Consider the following 15,732-nt stretch of genomic DNA (forward strand, 5'->3'; position numbering starts at 1 on the left):
GTGCTCAGCGCCCCCGTCTCCCCGACAGCGATGCCTGGAACTCCAGACCGGCCTGCTGGCCCAGCGCAAGGGGGCTCGATCCTCACTGGACCGTCTCCACACCCTCCTCAGGCTGATCCACAGCGACCACATGATCCAGCTCACCATGACCACCACCACAGCCGCCGCCTCCTCGTCGTCGTCCTCCTCCTCCTCTGCCGTCACCTCATCCTCCTCCTCATTGCTGCCCGGACCCTGGATCAAGACCCCGCCCGCCCCCATGGCCCTGCACAAAGCCTTGCAGCCGCCGCAGGCCAGCAACTGACCCGGCCCCCTGCCCACGGGGGACGGAGCGCGGGGCCGAGTGACCGGCGGGAACTTCGGGTGGCCCCCGTCCTTGGCCTGGGCCTCGCAGCTGCTGCTGGTGGGGGCGGCAACGGTGCCCTGCCCTGTCTAGCTGCAGCACATCACCTCCCCCTCACCAGGGAGCGTCTGCTGGCTTGCCCCAGCCTGAGCGTGGGGACCACCCAGATGGGGGAGAGGTCTTGGCAGGGGTCCACTGCTCAAGGGCAGGTGCCGGATCCCGAGACGGTAGAGCTCATTGGCTGGCAGAGGTAGGCACGGGCCTGAGGGCAGTGTGGAGGGTGGAAGGGGTCGGGCAGGAAACAGCTACCTGGGGTCCCCTCCCCACCTGCCAATCCAGTGGCCATCAGCTGGTCTGCCCCCGCTTTTTGCCCAGCCAGCAGGCCCTCATCCTAGGCACTCAAGGAGGAGCCCCACAGGAGTGTGGGGCTGCCGGGTCTCCCTAGGCCGGCACTGCCGCCAGTGGGCACGAGGCAGAGCAGGGCTTGGGGATCCGGAGGGGTTTTCCTGCTGGCACCGGCGTCCATCCATCCACCCATCCATCCGTGCAACCTGGAGCATTTGAACAAGGCTGACTCCGCCAGTGACCCCTTTCCGGCTGCACAGTTGGGCTCTGCCCCCCTGGGAGTTTGTGTACAGGGGGGAAGTGGGGTGGTGGGGAAGGAGCCAGCGGGTGGAGACTGTAGGTGGGGGATTTTTACCATTCGATTTTGGGGTTGGGAACCCTTCTTTCTTAAAAAACAGCCAATAGATCTAGTCTGTTTGCTTTCCTTTTCTCGCCTCGCCAGTACAGACACTATGCCAAAAAAGAACTTTACATTTTTGTACTGCGTTTTTATTGTGACGGGTGGAATGTAGAGGGAGGGAGAGAGAGAGAGAAAGTGTGTGTGTGAGAGAGAGAGAGAGAGAGGGTGACCTCAGGCAGCGCAGACAGACCTCGGGTGGCATGGACAGACCTCGGGCGGCCGAGAGTGGATCAGGCCCAGTTCAGGGGAGGGAGAATATCCCAGGGTTTGGTGGACGGAGAAGCGGGACCAACCAGTCCACGTGCTCAGGCATCAGCAGGTTGGCCTGGCCCAGGGAGGCCTCTCAGCTCCTCTTTCACATCAGCATCTCAGTACCAGCACTGCCGCCCATCCCACCCCCAGCCAGGCCCCCGTGCTGCCCCCCTCCCCCGGCCGGCCCCGAGCTCCAACTCGCTCGGTGCCGGGGGGCCCCTCCACCCATTCTCACAACTCCGGGAGAAACTGTGCAGAACTAGACAAATCTATTTTAATACCCAAACGCTGGGTCAAACCAGATTTTTATATTCTTTTACGGACGAACAAAGAACGGAGAAACACAAGGGAGCAGCTGGACCCCGGGCACCGGGCAGGCATCCGAATGGGGCCAGGGCCGCGGCTCCCCGGTCACCGGTCAGTCCCCGGGCACTGGCCAGGCATCCGGACAGGGCCGGGGCAGCCGGTCAGAAGGCAGTGGGGAGCCGCGGTTGAGGCCGAGGGAAGTTCTTGGACTGTTGGAGGTGATGGAGTAGGGGCCTGTCCAGGGGATAGTGTGTGCATAGGAACAAAAAGCAGTGTTTGTCTTAAATATGCCAATGTAGTGTTCTTCTCGATGATGCATTAAACTCGATTGACAGTTCCATAGCTCCGATGGCCTTGGTGTCTGTCTTGGGGGCCACTGGGATGGGGGTGAGGGGCAACCCCCTACTCGACAGCAGCCTGGCCCACTAAAGGGGTCTCGAGAGGACCTTTTGGCCTGGGCGGGGGGATGTAATGCTGCTAAGGAGGGGGGTGCTGCCTTGCTGCCATCCATATTCCACGAGGGTGGGGGTAGCAGACTCCTCACCACCGACAAAGCTCATGATCTTCTAGAACCTGCAGAAACCGCCAATGACCACGGGACCCATGGCCTCCGTAGCCACTGCAGTCTTCCCCACCTACGTTGGCCACATATTTTCCCAGTTCACTGCCATGCCCATCCCTCTCATCCAGGTGGCCCCTCAGTGCCAGCCTTCTCCATAGAGCACTCAGCCCTCTGCCCAGGGAGGTGCCCAGCAGCCCGTCAGTAGTATAAAGATCAAGCCCGGTTTTTCCCTGCACACTCCCTTCTCGCCGACAGGCTGGTGGTCTCTCACCCTCCCATGCCACCTTTGCCGATGGGCTACCAATCTTTGGTTCCATAAGATATACTTTTTCCCAGCATTTTCTTCCTCCTTACCCTAAGTGGAAAGCCTACGTTCAGCAACAGGAGATCTGCCTCCTCTGAACTAGATAATCTGCTGGATTTCCGATGGAAGGATTTTCCAGACACAAATAGGCAATAAAGCTCTTCTCCCACTCCAACTGGCAGGTTTTTTATTTTTAATAATGGTATTTGTTAACTATTAACTATGCGCCAAGCACTGTACTAGGTACTGGGGTACATACAAGACAATCAGGTTGGACACAGTCCCTGTCCCACATGGGGCTCACAGTCTTAATCCCCATTTTACTGATGAGGTAACTGAGGCATGGAGAAGTGACTTGCCCAAGGTCACACAGCAGACAAGTGGCAGAGACAGGATTAGAACACAGTTCTTCTGACTCCTAGGCCCGTGCCCTTTCCACTAGGCCATACTTCTTCCACAGGATGGTGATTAATTACTAAAGGTTGCACACCACCCAGGGGTCCTAGAAATACCCCTGACCCTTCCCCCTAGATGGATGAGGGTCATCTGAGCACAATCAAATTCACACGATCAAGCAATAGTGGGGAATGGTGAGAAACCCAGACTGTAGTTTAGGCTGTAAGATCATCGTGGGCAGGGAATATATCTACCGACTCTGTTATATTGGACCTCCCAAGCACTTAGTACAGCGCTTGGAGTACTGTGTTCTGAACACAATAAGTGCTCAATAAATACCAGTGACTGATTGATTAGGCAAAGAAAGCAGCATAGTCTAATGGCTAGAGCCCGGGCTTGGGTGTCAGAAGGACCTGGGCCCTAATTCCACAGCTCTGCCACTTGTCTGCTGTGGGACCCTGGTCAAGTCACTTAGACTGTAAGCTAGTTGTGGGCAGGGAATGTCACTGTTTATTGTACTGTAGTTTCCCAAGTGCTTAGTACAGTGCTCTGCTCTCCATAAGTTCTCAATAAATACGATTGAATGAATGAACTTAACTTCTCTGCACCTCAGTTACCTCATCTGTAAAATGGGGATTGAGACTGTGAGCCCAACGTGGGACAGGGACTGTGTCCAACCTGATTACCTTGTATCTACTCCAGCGCTCAGTACAGTGCCTGGCACATAGTAAGCGTTTAACAAATGCCGTAAAAAAGAGGGGCCAGACGCAGGGGAAAGAGAAATAATAGAAATACTGTGTTCTTTCACAAGCTTTTGCTTCTGGGGTTTTCTAAGGGCTTTAATCAATAATCACCTCATTAGTCACTGCCTTCTGTGGCTACAACAATGACTCTTTTTGCATTTCAAAGACTTCACAGTAGCACAAAAAATAATGAGGAAAAAGGAAAGAAGCCCATCTGAGGTGTATTATTCCTTCTTTTATTCCGTTTGCCTCTAGAAAGGTTTATGAAGTTTGGAACGTCAAATCTCCTAGTTCCAGGATAATGAACCAAGGGTGGGAGGGCCGGGATTTCGGCCCTTGTCCGCTCTTCCTCATCAAAGGCTTTGAGAGGCTCCCGGGCCCATGGACAGAGCGACCCCTCCGCTTCCTGAGCCTGGGATGGCGACTCAGCTCATCTGGGTCCTGAGAGGGGGAGGCTGGAGCCGGGATTTGGGAACAATATCTGACCGAGCTGAAATGCCGCTGTTGATTTGTTTCTTCAGTGAAATGAGGCAGGAACAGGGTTCTTCCTGATTATTCCAGAAAAGGTTTGTGTCTGTCCACAGATGCCCGGCACTACAGGGGCAGACTCGAGCTTCTCCCCTTCCCCTTCTCTCTCTCCTTCCCTTCCTCCTCCTCGCCTTCTCTCTCTGTTCCTCATTCCTCAGCTCCTTTCTCTCCTCTCTCTGCTTCTCCGCCTCTCTCTTCTCTCTCCTACCTCTTCTCCTCCTCCTGCCCCTCCTCTCCTCTAGACCATCTTAGTCCCCATCTTCAAAGTACTAACTGTATTGAATAGTAATAATACTGGTGGTGTGTTAATCACTATGTGCCACGCACTGGGCAGAGGCCTCTACAGGATAATTAGATCGGACACAGCCCCCACCCCAAAGGGGGAGGAGGAGGACTCTTTGGCAAAGTCCTGTTGGTGGCATCCAAAAGTGCCAAGATCCAGATTTGGGGGATGGCTGGAGTGAGGGAGAGTTGGAGACTGGTAATTCCTAGTCCTTGTGGCTCATTCTTGTCCCTCTCACTGTGGACCCCCCAAACCTTCACCCACCCTCCAGCCTCGAACTCCCTCCCCCTTAATAGCAGACAGATCACTGCTCTTCCCACCTTCAAAGCCTTCAGTACAGCGCTCTCCACCCAGCAAGGCGCCCAGTACAGTGCTCTGCCCCAAGCAGGTGGCCAGCACATAACCCTCTCCCAACTGAGGGCCCAGCATGATACCCCATCTGTCAGTGCACTGGGGGAGGAGCAGATCCTGGGTGGTGTTTCCACAAATGGGATTTAATTGAAATTTCCACAGGAAATCCAGGAGTTTCTGTTACAGGGGAACACAGGCCCAGGCAGTCCCGATCTTCCTTGGGAGCAGGTTGGGAGCAGAAGGAACTGCGTAAACACGTGAAATTCCAGGGTTGCCTCTCCCCAGGGCAATGCCCCTGTAGGCCCGAGCTGTAGGCCTGACCGGAGGGCAAGGGCTGGGCCAGGAGACAGCTGTCCACCCTCCGTCCTAGTTTCTTCATGGCCCGGGTCTGGGCATCGGAGGAAGGGGAGCTGCTTGGGGGTGAAATGCCAGGATCCGGTGCTCCCTGGAAGACCCAGGTGCTTCCTGTATCCATCTCTGCCTGTTGGCCCACCACAGGTGCCCAGTGCAGTGCTCTGCCCACAGCCGGTGCCCAGTACGGTGCTCTGCCCACAGCAGGTCTCCAGTACGGTTCTCTGCCCACAGCAGGTGTCCAGTATGGTGCTCTGCCCACAGCAGGTGCCCAGCACAGTGCTCTGCTGTTCCCCCCACCCCAACCCACGGTGCATCCACACGTCAGCGTCTCCGTGCATCAGCCGAGCTGCGTGCACACAGGTGCGGACTAGAGTCCGGCCGGGGCCGCCTTCACACGACGCTCTGCCGACCCCCATCCAGGCAGACCTCTGCCGGGCCGGACCGGCCCCGGCTGAAGTCGATGAAGATCCCATCCACCTCCGAGTCAAGGGATTCCAGGATGCGATCCACGGCGAGCTCGGGGCTGGAGGACGGAGCCGGGCCCAGGGCCGGGGTCGGGTCCTGGGGGGGGGTCGGGGCCGGGGGCTGGGCCGGGCGGGGCCGGGGGCAGGCGAGGCAGGGCCTGGAGCTCTGGGCAGGATGCCATCTCAGACAGGGAGCGCTTCCGGCCGGCCGGGACGCAGCTGGGGACCGGACCCTCGGCCTCGAACTCCACGACGGGCATCAGCAGCGGGTGGTTGTAGCTCTTAGAGCGGCTCACGGCACTCTTGGACAATGCCTCACCGGGCTTGGGGCGGCGGGAGAACCGATTCTCTGCCAACAGGCCCGACAAAGCCGTTACCCTGGGGCCCGGCCAGTGGGGCAGCTTGGGATGGGGCTGACCGCCCTCACCGGCCACCTTTCCATGGGTCCCGGGTCCAAATCCAGCCCCAGCCACCCCGGCCACCCGCCCTGGACCACCCGCCATCTGCAGCCCGGCCCGGACTCACCCAGGAGGCAGGAGTGTGTAAAGGGCCCGTCACTCGAGTAGAGTCCGTAGGTGCCCAGGTAGGGGGAAACTACTTTCTGCACCAGCGTCTCCAGCTTCAGGTACTCCTCCGTGACACCCTGGGACTCATGCACTCCCTGGAGGAGAGAAACCAGGCGGTGGTCAATCCGTGGGGGGACCCAAGCTGCTGCCCCAGCCGCCTCCCTGCCGTGGCGCACGCACATCCAGGCTCCATCATTCATTCATTCATTCATTCAATCGTATTTATTGAGCACTTACTGTGTGCAGAGCACTGTACTAAGCGCTTGGGAAGTACAAGTTAGCAACATATAAAGACGGTCCCTACCCAACAACGGGCTCACAGTCTAGAAGGGGGAGACAGACAACAAAACAAAACATGTAGACCGGTGTCAAAGTCGTCAGAACAAATGGAATTAAAGCTATATCCACATCATTATATGGATGGATACAAGGATGGGATGGATACAAGGTGATCGGGTTGTCCCACGTGGGGCTCACACTCAATCCCCATTTTACAGATGAGGGAACTAAGCCCCAGAGAAGTGAAATGATCCGCTCAAGGTCACCCAGCAGACAATCGACTGCAGAAAATCAAGGAATCTGTCCCCTAATTCTGTCGTAGTGGACTCTCCCAAGAGCTCTCCCAATGCTCCGCACTTACCGACCACCCCGCCCGACAGCACATACTAAGTGCCCAGTCCCCACAGCGCTTATATACTTATCTGCAATTTATTTATATTGATGTCTGTCTCCCCCACTAGACCTTATGCTAACTGTGGGCAGGGAATGTGCCTACTATATTGCCCTCTCCCAAGCGCTTAGTACGGTGCTTCTGCACACAGAAGCAGCGTGGCTCAGTGGAAAGAGCCCGGGCTCTGGAGTCAGAGGTCATGGGTTTGAATGCCGGCTCCACCACATGTCTGCTGTGTGACCTTGGGCAAGTCACTTAACTTCTCTGGGCAGGCAGAAACTCCTCACCCTGGGCTTCAAGGCTGTCCATCACCTCGCCCCCTCCTACCTCACCTCCCTTCTCTCCTTGACCAGCCCAGCCCGCACCCTCCGCTCCTCCGCCGCTAATCTCCTCACCATACCTCGTTTTCGCCTGTCCCGCCATCGACCCCCGGCCCACGTCATCCCCCTGGCCTGGAATGTTGCCAATTTGTACTTCCCAAGCGCTTAGTACAGTGCTCTGCACATAGTAAGCGCTCAATAAATACGATTGATTGATTGATTGATTGATTGATCATTAACAAAATAAATAGAATAGTAAATATGTACAAGTAAAATAGAGTAATAAATCTGTACAAATATATATCCAAGTCCTGTGGGGAGGGGAAGGAGGTAGGGCGGGGGGGGATGGGGAGGAGGAGAGGATAATGTACTGCCCAGGCCAGCCCTCACCCCGACTCTCTCCCTCTCCACTCCTGACTCTCCTCCAGTGACCCAGCACGGACCATCCAACATCCCTGAGTCTCCCCCAGGGACCCAACACACACCATCAACACCCTTGACTCTCCCCCACCGACTGAGCACGGTCGCCCGTCCACTAATCTGTCCAACCCGCTGTGGACCTGCCGGTGCTGGCCCCATGCTCACCCCGTGCTCACCCCGCACTGACAGAGCCATATTTCCCGTTCGTCTGAACCCACCATTCTCCGGCTCCCTTAGGGTCCCTCTCCCTGTGGGAGGGGTGGGATTTGTGGAACCTTAATTCGGTGTAAACTCCAGGCCGGTGTCCTCTGGGCCTGTGTCACCTGGTGCTGGGGCCTGACTTTTTCGAGCACGTAGTCGTGCGGAAGAGCTGAGGGAGGCGCGGGCGGGCTTTGTGTCGGGCACCGTGGGGCCGGGGGATCGGGGGTTCGGGGGTCCACCCGGCCCGGACAGGGTGGATCGCCCCTTCTCCGGGAAGAAGCAGCGTGGTTCAGTGGAAAGAGCCCGGGCTTTGGCGTCAGAGGTCATGGGTTCAAATCACAGCTCCGCCAATTGTCAGCTGTGTGACTTTGGGCAAGTCACTTAATTTCTCTGTGCCTCAGTTACCTCATCTGTAAAATGGGGATTAAGACTGTGAGCCCCCCATGCGACAACCTGATCACCTTGTAACCACCCCAGCGCTTAGAACAGTGCCTTGCACATGGTAAGCGCTTAATAAATACCATAAAAAAAAAGAAGGCGCGATGCGGGGAGAGCCGCGGTTCGGACGGCGGCCACCAGGTGGCGCCCTGGCCTCAGCAACGCGCCGTCGGAAAGGTCCAGGCCCCGTCCAGTCGATGGAAGAGGAGGAGGGAGGGAGGAAGAGGGAGGAGGAGGGAAGAAGGAAGAGGGAGGAAGAGGGAGGAGGAGGGAAGGAGGAAGAAAGAGGAGGAGGGAAGAGAGAGGAGGAGGAAGAGGAGAGAGGAGGAGGGAGAGGGAGGAGGAGGACTAGGAGGAGGCCCCTATCTGTTCCCCAGGGACCAGCTTTCTCGTGTTCATTCATTCATTCAATCGTATGTATTCATTCATTCAATCGTATTTATTGAGCGCTTACTGTGTGCAGAGTATTGTACTAAGCGCTTGGGAAGTACATATAATCCAACGCTTAGAACAGTGCTTTGACATAGTAAGCGCTTAGCAAATGCCATTATTATTATTAAAGACGGTCCCTACCCAACGACGGGCTCACAGTCTAGAAGGGGGAGACAGACAACAAAACAAAACGTGCAGACAGGTGTCAAAATCGTCAGAACAAATAGAATTATAGCTATATGCCGGGACCAGCGAGTCAGTCAATTGTATTTATTGTGCACTTACTGTGTGCAGAGCACAATAATAAGCACTTGGTAGGCAGAGAAGCATAGTGGCTCAGTGGAAAGAACATGGACTTTGGAGTCAGAGGTCATGGGTTCAAATCCCGGCCCCGCCAATTGTCGGCTGTGTGGCTTTGGGCAAGTCACTTAACTTCTCTGGGCCTCAGTTACCTCATCTGGAAAATGGGGATTAAGACTGTGAGCCTCCCGTGGGACAACCTGATCACCTTGTAACCTCCCCAGCGCTTAGAACAGTGCTTTGCATATAGTAAGCGCTTAATAAATGTCATTATTATTATTATTATTACAATATAGTAACAGGTGCATTCCCCCACCCACAACGAGCTTAGAGGGTTTACAACTCACAAGGTCTGGACCAACCCACTTGAACTTGCCCGCTCCCAGGGACCAGGTGTCCAGTGGACAGCATCGAGCCTGTCCCCTCCTTCTCAGAGCCACCCACCAGCGAGATCCCACCGAGGGAAACCAGGCTCCACCGACTCCCACCCTGGGGCCTGACCATCCCTGGCTGATCCCGCACTCTGGCATCTGTTAGCCCGGGGCAATGGCGGGGAGGCAGGCGGCCGACCCCGCCGGGGGCAGGAAGCAGCTGGCGGAAGGTACCGGAAAGTGAAACCGCTTCAGCCGGTTCCCGTAGCTCGTAGCCCCAGTCCCCCTGCGCTGCGGGCAGAGACCCGGGCGGGAAGGAAGGAAGGTGGGCCCGGGCCGGGCCGTGGATACCTTGACAATCACCTCTGGGCCATTTGTTAAGTGCTGACTAGGTGCCCAGCACTATGCTAGGCACTTGAACAGATACAAGATAATCAGGTTGGACACAGCCCCTGCTCCACAGGGGCTCACAGTCTAATAATAATAATAATGGCATTTATTAAGCGCTTACTATGTGCAAAGCACTGTTCTAAGCGCTGGGGAGGTTACAAGGTGATCAGGTTGTCCCACAGGGGGGCTCACAGTCTTAATCCCCATTTTCCAGATGAGGTAACTGAGGCCCAGAGAAGTTAAGTGACTTGCCCAAAGTCACACGATTGACAAGTGGCGGCGCCGGGATTTAAACCCATGACCTCTGACTCCAAAGCCCGTGCTCTTTCCACTGAGCCACGCTGCTTCTCTAAAGAATAGGAAGACCGGGTATTTGATCCCCATTTTACAGATGAGAAAACCGAAGCCCAGAGAAGTAAAGTGACTGGCCTAAGGTCCCACAGCAGGGGACACAGCCGGGATTAGAACCCAGGTCCTCTGATTCCCAGGCCTGAGCTCCGTCCACTAGGCCACGCTGCTCCTCAAATATTAACTGTGTGTCAGCGATGGGCCGAAACTGGAACAGGAAGTCACAATCTTGGTCACTTCCCAATTTCGCTTCCCCTTTTTCTGGTCAAGGGAAGGAGGCCAGGGGCTCGGGCCCCTCCACTGCCCCCACCTACTCGGTAAAGGTGGGTAAGAGAACACAGCTGACCAGTGGCGCTACTACCTGTGGTTGGCCCACCGAGAAGAGGGAGGCAAGGGCAGAGAACTAAGCAGACCAAGGAAACAAACACGCTTGAGCAGAGGTGAAGAATACTTAGTGGTGGGGTGGGGAATAATTTTGTTTGCCTTGGAGATCTGAGGTCTGGACAGGCACCTACCACTCTGTCTGGCCTGTCCCCAGGGGTCCACCCATGGCACAGTCCGCACTGCCACACCCGGCTGGCCGCCCCATGGTGGAGACAGCAGATTCTCCTTGACTGCACCAACCAATTAATCAACCGTATTTACTGAGTGCTTACTGTACACGGAGTGCTGTACTAAGCACTTGGGAGATATGAAACAACACTTTAACAGACTCCTTCCCTGCCCACGATGAGCCTACACAAGCATCCCCTCACCATGGGAACCTCATCTCTTACCATGCAGGCCAACAGGCCGCGGGTGTCCCGGAATCAGCCGGCCACCCCAGCCCCCGCCTCTTCTGCTCTAATCAATCAATCATATTTATTGAGTGCTTACTGTGTGCAGAGCACTGTACTAAGCGCTTGGGAAGTACAAGATGGCAACATCTAAGGCTTTGGAAGGACACTCCCTAAGGCAGGATACGGTTACAGCTGTCCCCCCCGCCTCCTGTTGATCAATTGTCAAGATTTACCGAGCACCTACTGTGTGCTAAGCACTCTGTTGGGTGCCCTGAAGAGTGCCTTGGAAAAAACTCTACCCCCTACTCCCCTCCAAATCCTTGCTGGCCTCTTGATGATAGTGGCATTTACTATGTGTCAGAAACTGTTCTAAGCTCTAGGGTGGGTCCAAGACAATCAGGTGGACACAGTCCCTGCCCCACATGGGACTCACAGCCTAAGTAGGAGGAAGTAGGATTGAATCCCCATTCTTCAGATAAGGAGACTGAAGCACAAAGAAGTGAAGTGTCTTGCCCAAGATCAACCAGCAGATGAGCGGCGGATCCGAGATTAGAATCCAAGTTCTTCTTACTCCCAGGCCCAGGCTCTGTCCATTAGGCCACTCTGCCTCTTGGCTTGTGGAATTTACAGTCTAATGGAGGGGGCAGGCAGGCACAAATTACCTCTTGGTTCTCAATACTGGGGGGCTGGGGTGTGTTTGAGAGTGTGTGAGTGTCTGTGTGAGTGTGCCGAGGATGGGGGCAGATCCCGACGGCCAAAGGAGGCAGTGTGGGGTGGGGTTGGAATTAATGGGGGAAAGCTTCCTGGAGGAGGTGGGGTTTCAGAGATCTTGAAGATGTGAAAGAGCTGGAGGGCCCATCAGGGAGGGAGCCCCAGTTGGGAGAAAGGGAGGGGAGTGGAAGAGTCTAGAGCAAAGTGGGCTTGGGAGGAGTGAAGAGCGAGCTGGGGAGGGCTGGGAGGACAGAGCAGACAGGCGCGATGAGGACAGCAGTTGGGCAGGTGGCTGGAAGCTGATGGTCAGGAGACTGAGGGAAACATGAGCCGGGAAGGGAGGGGTGGGGGGCCAAAGGGGGCGGCAGGAAAGGGATTGGGAAGGGGAGAGGGAGGTGGAGGCGAGAGGTGGGATGAGACAAGAAGCAGGAGGCAGGGGAGAGGCAGGAGAGAGAGGGAGTGGCAGCAGGCGAGAGGGGACAGGAAAGCAGACGTGGGGCTGTGTGTTCTCCGTGGGGCCTCCTGTGGCCCCGGGACAGCTGGGCTCCGTGACTCACGGTTTCCAGCAGCGGCAGCTGAAGAACAACAGAATCCGTATCCGGGGCACAGTCCAATGAAAACGTCCTTGATGTGGTTTCGGTCCAGCCGCAGCAGCCCTGGATGCTGGCCAGCGGAAAGCCCCGGACCGTCCTCTGCGGTCGGACCATGACGGGAAAGGTTTGAGGCCAGGAGCGGCCGGGCCCCAGAGCCAGGAGAGAGCGAGCAACTTCTGGGCCCATCCCCGGGGCCACCCCCGGACCCGGAGCAGTCTCTGGGTGGGACCAGATTCTGGCATTCGAATTAGGGAAATGATTAAGAACCTCCTGCATGCCAAACACTCTGCTGAACACTGGGGACAAACAGGAAAATCAGATGGGACATAGTCCCTGCTCAGCTCGGAGCTCCCAGTCAAAGAAGAAGGGAGAGTAGGGGTCTTTTCCCCATTGTTCAGATGAAGACAATGAGGCTCAGAGAGGCTGAACAACCTTTCCAAGGTCTCAGAGCAGGCTGGGGGCGGAGCAGGAATGAGAACCTCTGTCTCCTGGGTTTTCCCCCCTCTGCGATCTGTCCACTTTTGTCCACTCAGACCAGGCTCAGAGGGAGTGGTTGCTTTTCTCTTCTCCCACTCCCTTCTGTGTCGCCCTGACTCACTCCCTTTATTCATCCTCCCCTCCCAGCCCCACAGCACTTATGTCCATATCTGTCATGTAGTCATTTCTCTTGTCTGTCTCCCTCTCTAGACTGTATGCTCCCTGTGGACAGGGAATGTGCCTGTTTATTGTTCTACTGTACTCTCCCAAGCGCTTAGTCCAGTGCTCTGCACAGGGTAAGTGCTCAATATATACGATTGCCTGACTGACTGGTGAAGAGAGGGGCCCGGCCGCTGGTCTGGTATCTGAGGCCGGACCCATGTCCCTTCGAGCCAATCCCCTGCATCATACGCCATGGGCACCAGGGGCTCCCGGGCCCTGACCAGGGTCTGAGGCTGGGAAGGATAGGGCGGGGGCCTGTCCAACAGGAAGTGGGCAGAACTAGAAGCAGGCTGGGACTGGGGAAGACCTGGGGGGAGGTCGGGGTCTGACCAATCTCTGTCTGCCACCCCTATTACCTGTCTGATGGGAGATGGGCTGTCTGGCTGCAGGTATCTGTTTATTGTTCTATCATACTCTCCAAAGCACTTAATACCATGCTCTGCACCCAGTAAGCACTCAATAAATATGATTGAATGAACTAGCAGCAGGCTGGGACTGGCACATATGATCCATCTGCTCCTTGGTCAGAGCTGGGGCCTCGGGCCACAACCCCTGCCTGTTCCTTCTGCCAAGGGGTCAACTTTCAGCCCCCCGGGACACTCTGCTGCCCAACTCTCGGTACCTCGCTCTCTACTCTCCCTCCTCCATCCCCTCAGCTTTGGTCCCCACTCCCGCCGACAGCTCCCTTTCCTGGGTTCTAATCCCATCTCTGCCGCTAGTCAGCTGTGTGACCTTGGGCAAGTCACTTAACTTCTTTGTGTCTCAGTTACCTCATCTGTAAAATGGGGATGAAGACTGAGCCCCACGTGGGACAACCTGACTACCTTGAATCTATCCCAGCGCTTAGAATAGTGCTTGGCACATAGTAAGCGCTTAACAAATACCAACATTATTATTATCAAGTGCTTACTATGTGCCAGGCACTGTACTAAGGGCTGGGGTAGATACAAGCTAGTTAGATACAACACAGTCCATGTCCCCCATGGGGCTCACAGTCTTACTCCCCATTTTAAAGATGAGAGAACTGAGGCCCAGAGAAGTGAAGTGACTTGCCCAAAGTCACCCAGCAGACAAGTGGCAGAGCCAAAATTAGAACCCAGGTCCTTTGACTCTCAGGCCCGAGCTCCTTCTGCAAGGCCACACAGCTTCCTGAATGCCATCTTCTTCAGGAAGCCTTCCCCAATAGACTCCCACCACCATAATCGCATCAACCTTACTGCCAACGTTAGCATGTGGGGGGAGCTTCACCGACCCTCAGCACTGAGGGGTGTGCACACTTCTCAGCCCTTCTTCCATTGGGCTACAACATTTTTCTCCCACAGGATGAGCTGCCCGACCCTGGTACATGGACTGCTGCGAGACCAGTGCCCCTAATGTCCACAGAACAATTAGCAAACGTGGAACAAATGTGACTATTATTCCTATTAATTGCACTGCTTCCCCAAATCCCATCCCTGCAGAGGGCCTGGGGCCCTCACAGGAGCCAGAGAGTGGCAGGGTCAGACAAACAGAGGGAAGCACATCTCTCCTAGAGCAAGATGAGCATGAAGTGAGCACTGGGTGAGCACGGGGTGAACACAGGGAATCCACTCCCATAGGGAGCCAAGCAACTGGGATCACTGGCAGGTCCACAGACGTTTGGATGGACCCAAGACAAGCATCTGCACTGGGTCACTGGAGGAGAGTCAGAGATAGGCGGAGGAGAGTCAAGGGCATTGGATGGTCCATGCTGGGTCACTGGGGAGAGTCAGGGGCGTTGGACAGTCCAAACTGATGACTGGGGGAGAGTCAGAGGTGTTGGATGGAGCATGCTGGTCACTGGAGAAAGTCAGGGGTGTGGGATGACCCATCTCTAACCATGAGGTGGGTGCCCAGGTGGACAACCAGCACCTGACCATTCCACCGCTGTCAGAAGTGAAGCCCCGTGTGGACTCTGGGAGGCTGGAAGGACACTTCCCACGCTGCAGGGAGAGAGTACGAAAGTGCAGCGAGCAAGCAACGTCTGAGCCCGAACGGGCAACAAGCGAGCCGACACTCACCTGGAGGACTAGCAGCATCTGGACCACAGCTGGGGGCACTCGGGCGCGGGGTCGTGCCAGGGCGTCGCCCAGCCGCACGTTGAGGGCGATGATGTCCCGAAAGTGCAGCAGGGCCCGCTGGCGCAGAGGGGGCTCCTTGCCCTGTGGGAGTGGGGGGAGGGGGAGAGAAGACGTCAGCCCCCCACCACTCCCAGCCCAGCCACATACCGCCCTACAAAGTCCTTCCAGCCCCGGGAAGCATCAATCAATCTATCAATACTCAATCAATAATCAATCAGCACTTAGTGTGTGCAATGTACTATGTGCTTGGGAGAATACACTATAACAGAGGGGGTAGACACGTCCCTGGCTACAAGGAGCTTCCAGTCTACGGGGGCTGTAATCGGCCCAAAATCGACCAGCACCCAGAGTCCCCTAGGGCTTGCAGCGATATGGCTCGGAGACAGGGGCATAGACAAGGTGACAATAGGGCTGGTGGACAGAACGTCGGGGGTGGGAGCTGTACTCTGTATACCACACATTCCCAAGTGCTTAGTACAGTCTGCTTAAACACAGAAGACTGTAAACTCCTTGAGGGCAGGGATCATGTCTACTAACTCTCTCATACTCTCCCAGACTTGGCACAGTGCTCTGCACACAGTAAGCACCACTAGGCCATTCCTTCATTCATTCAATCGTATTTATTGAGCGCTTACTGTGTGCAGAGCACTGTACTAAGCACTTGGGAAGTACAAGTTGGCAACATATAGGGACGGTCCCTACCTAATAGCGGGCTCACAGTCTAGAAGTCAGAGTCTAGGCCAGGCTGCTTCTGTGCAACTGCC

The 15,732-nt window shown here is 55.9% G+C and overlaps 2 protein-coding genes across 4 annotated transcripts in view; one reads left to right on the forward strand and one right to left on the reverse strand.

The window, feature by feature from the left end:
* Nucleotides 1-1,957, forward strand: part of PHF21B (PHD finger protein 21B) — a 60,461-nt gene extending 58,504 nt beyond the window's left edge. For 2 of the 3 annotated variants that reach the window (XM_038756916.1, XM_038756917.1), the window contains one exon: nt 112-1,957. In XM_038756916.1, coding sequence (XP_038612844.1) covers nt 112-597 — 486 coding nt within the window. In that variant the 3' untranslated portion in view covers nt 598-1,957. Of the gene's footprint in view, nt 1-28 lie in introns of all 3 variants that reach the window. The other variant, XM_038756918.1, reaches the window with a different exon arrangement.
* A 3,452-nt stretch (nt 1,958-5,409) lies between these two features.
* Nucleotides 5,410-15,732, reverse strand: part of PRR5 (proline rich 5) — a 32,372-nt gene continuing 22,049 nt past the window's right edge. The window contains 4 exon segments of the mRNA XM_038756605.1: nt 5,410-5,702; nt 5,704-5,980; nt 6,157-6,292; nt 14,909-15,049. Coding sequence (XP_038612533.1) covers nt 5,558-5,702; nt 5,704-5,980; nt 6,157-6,292; nt 14,909-15,049 — 699 coding nt within the window. The 3' untranslated portion in view covers nt 5,410-5,557.

Source organism: Tachyglossus aculeatus, chromosome 14, assembly GCF_015852505.1.
Source record: "Tachyglossus aculeatus isolate mTacAcu1 chromosome 14, mTacAcu1.pri, whole genome shotgun sequence".
Lineage (NCBI taxonomy): Eukaryota > Metazoa > Chordata > Mammalia > Monotremata > Tachyglossidae > Tachyglossus > Tachyglossus aculeatus.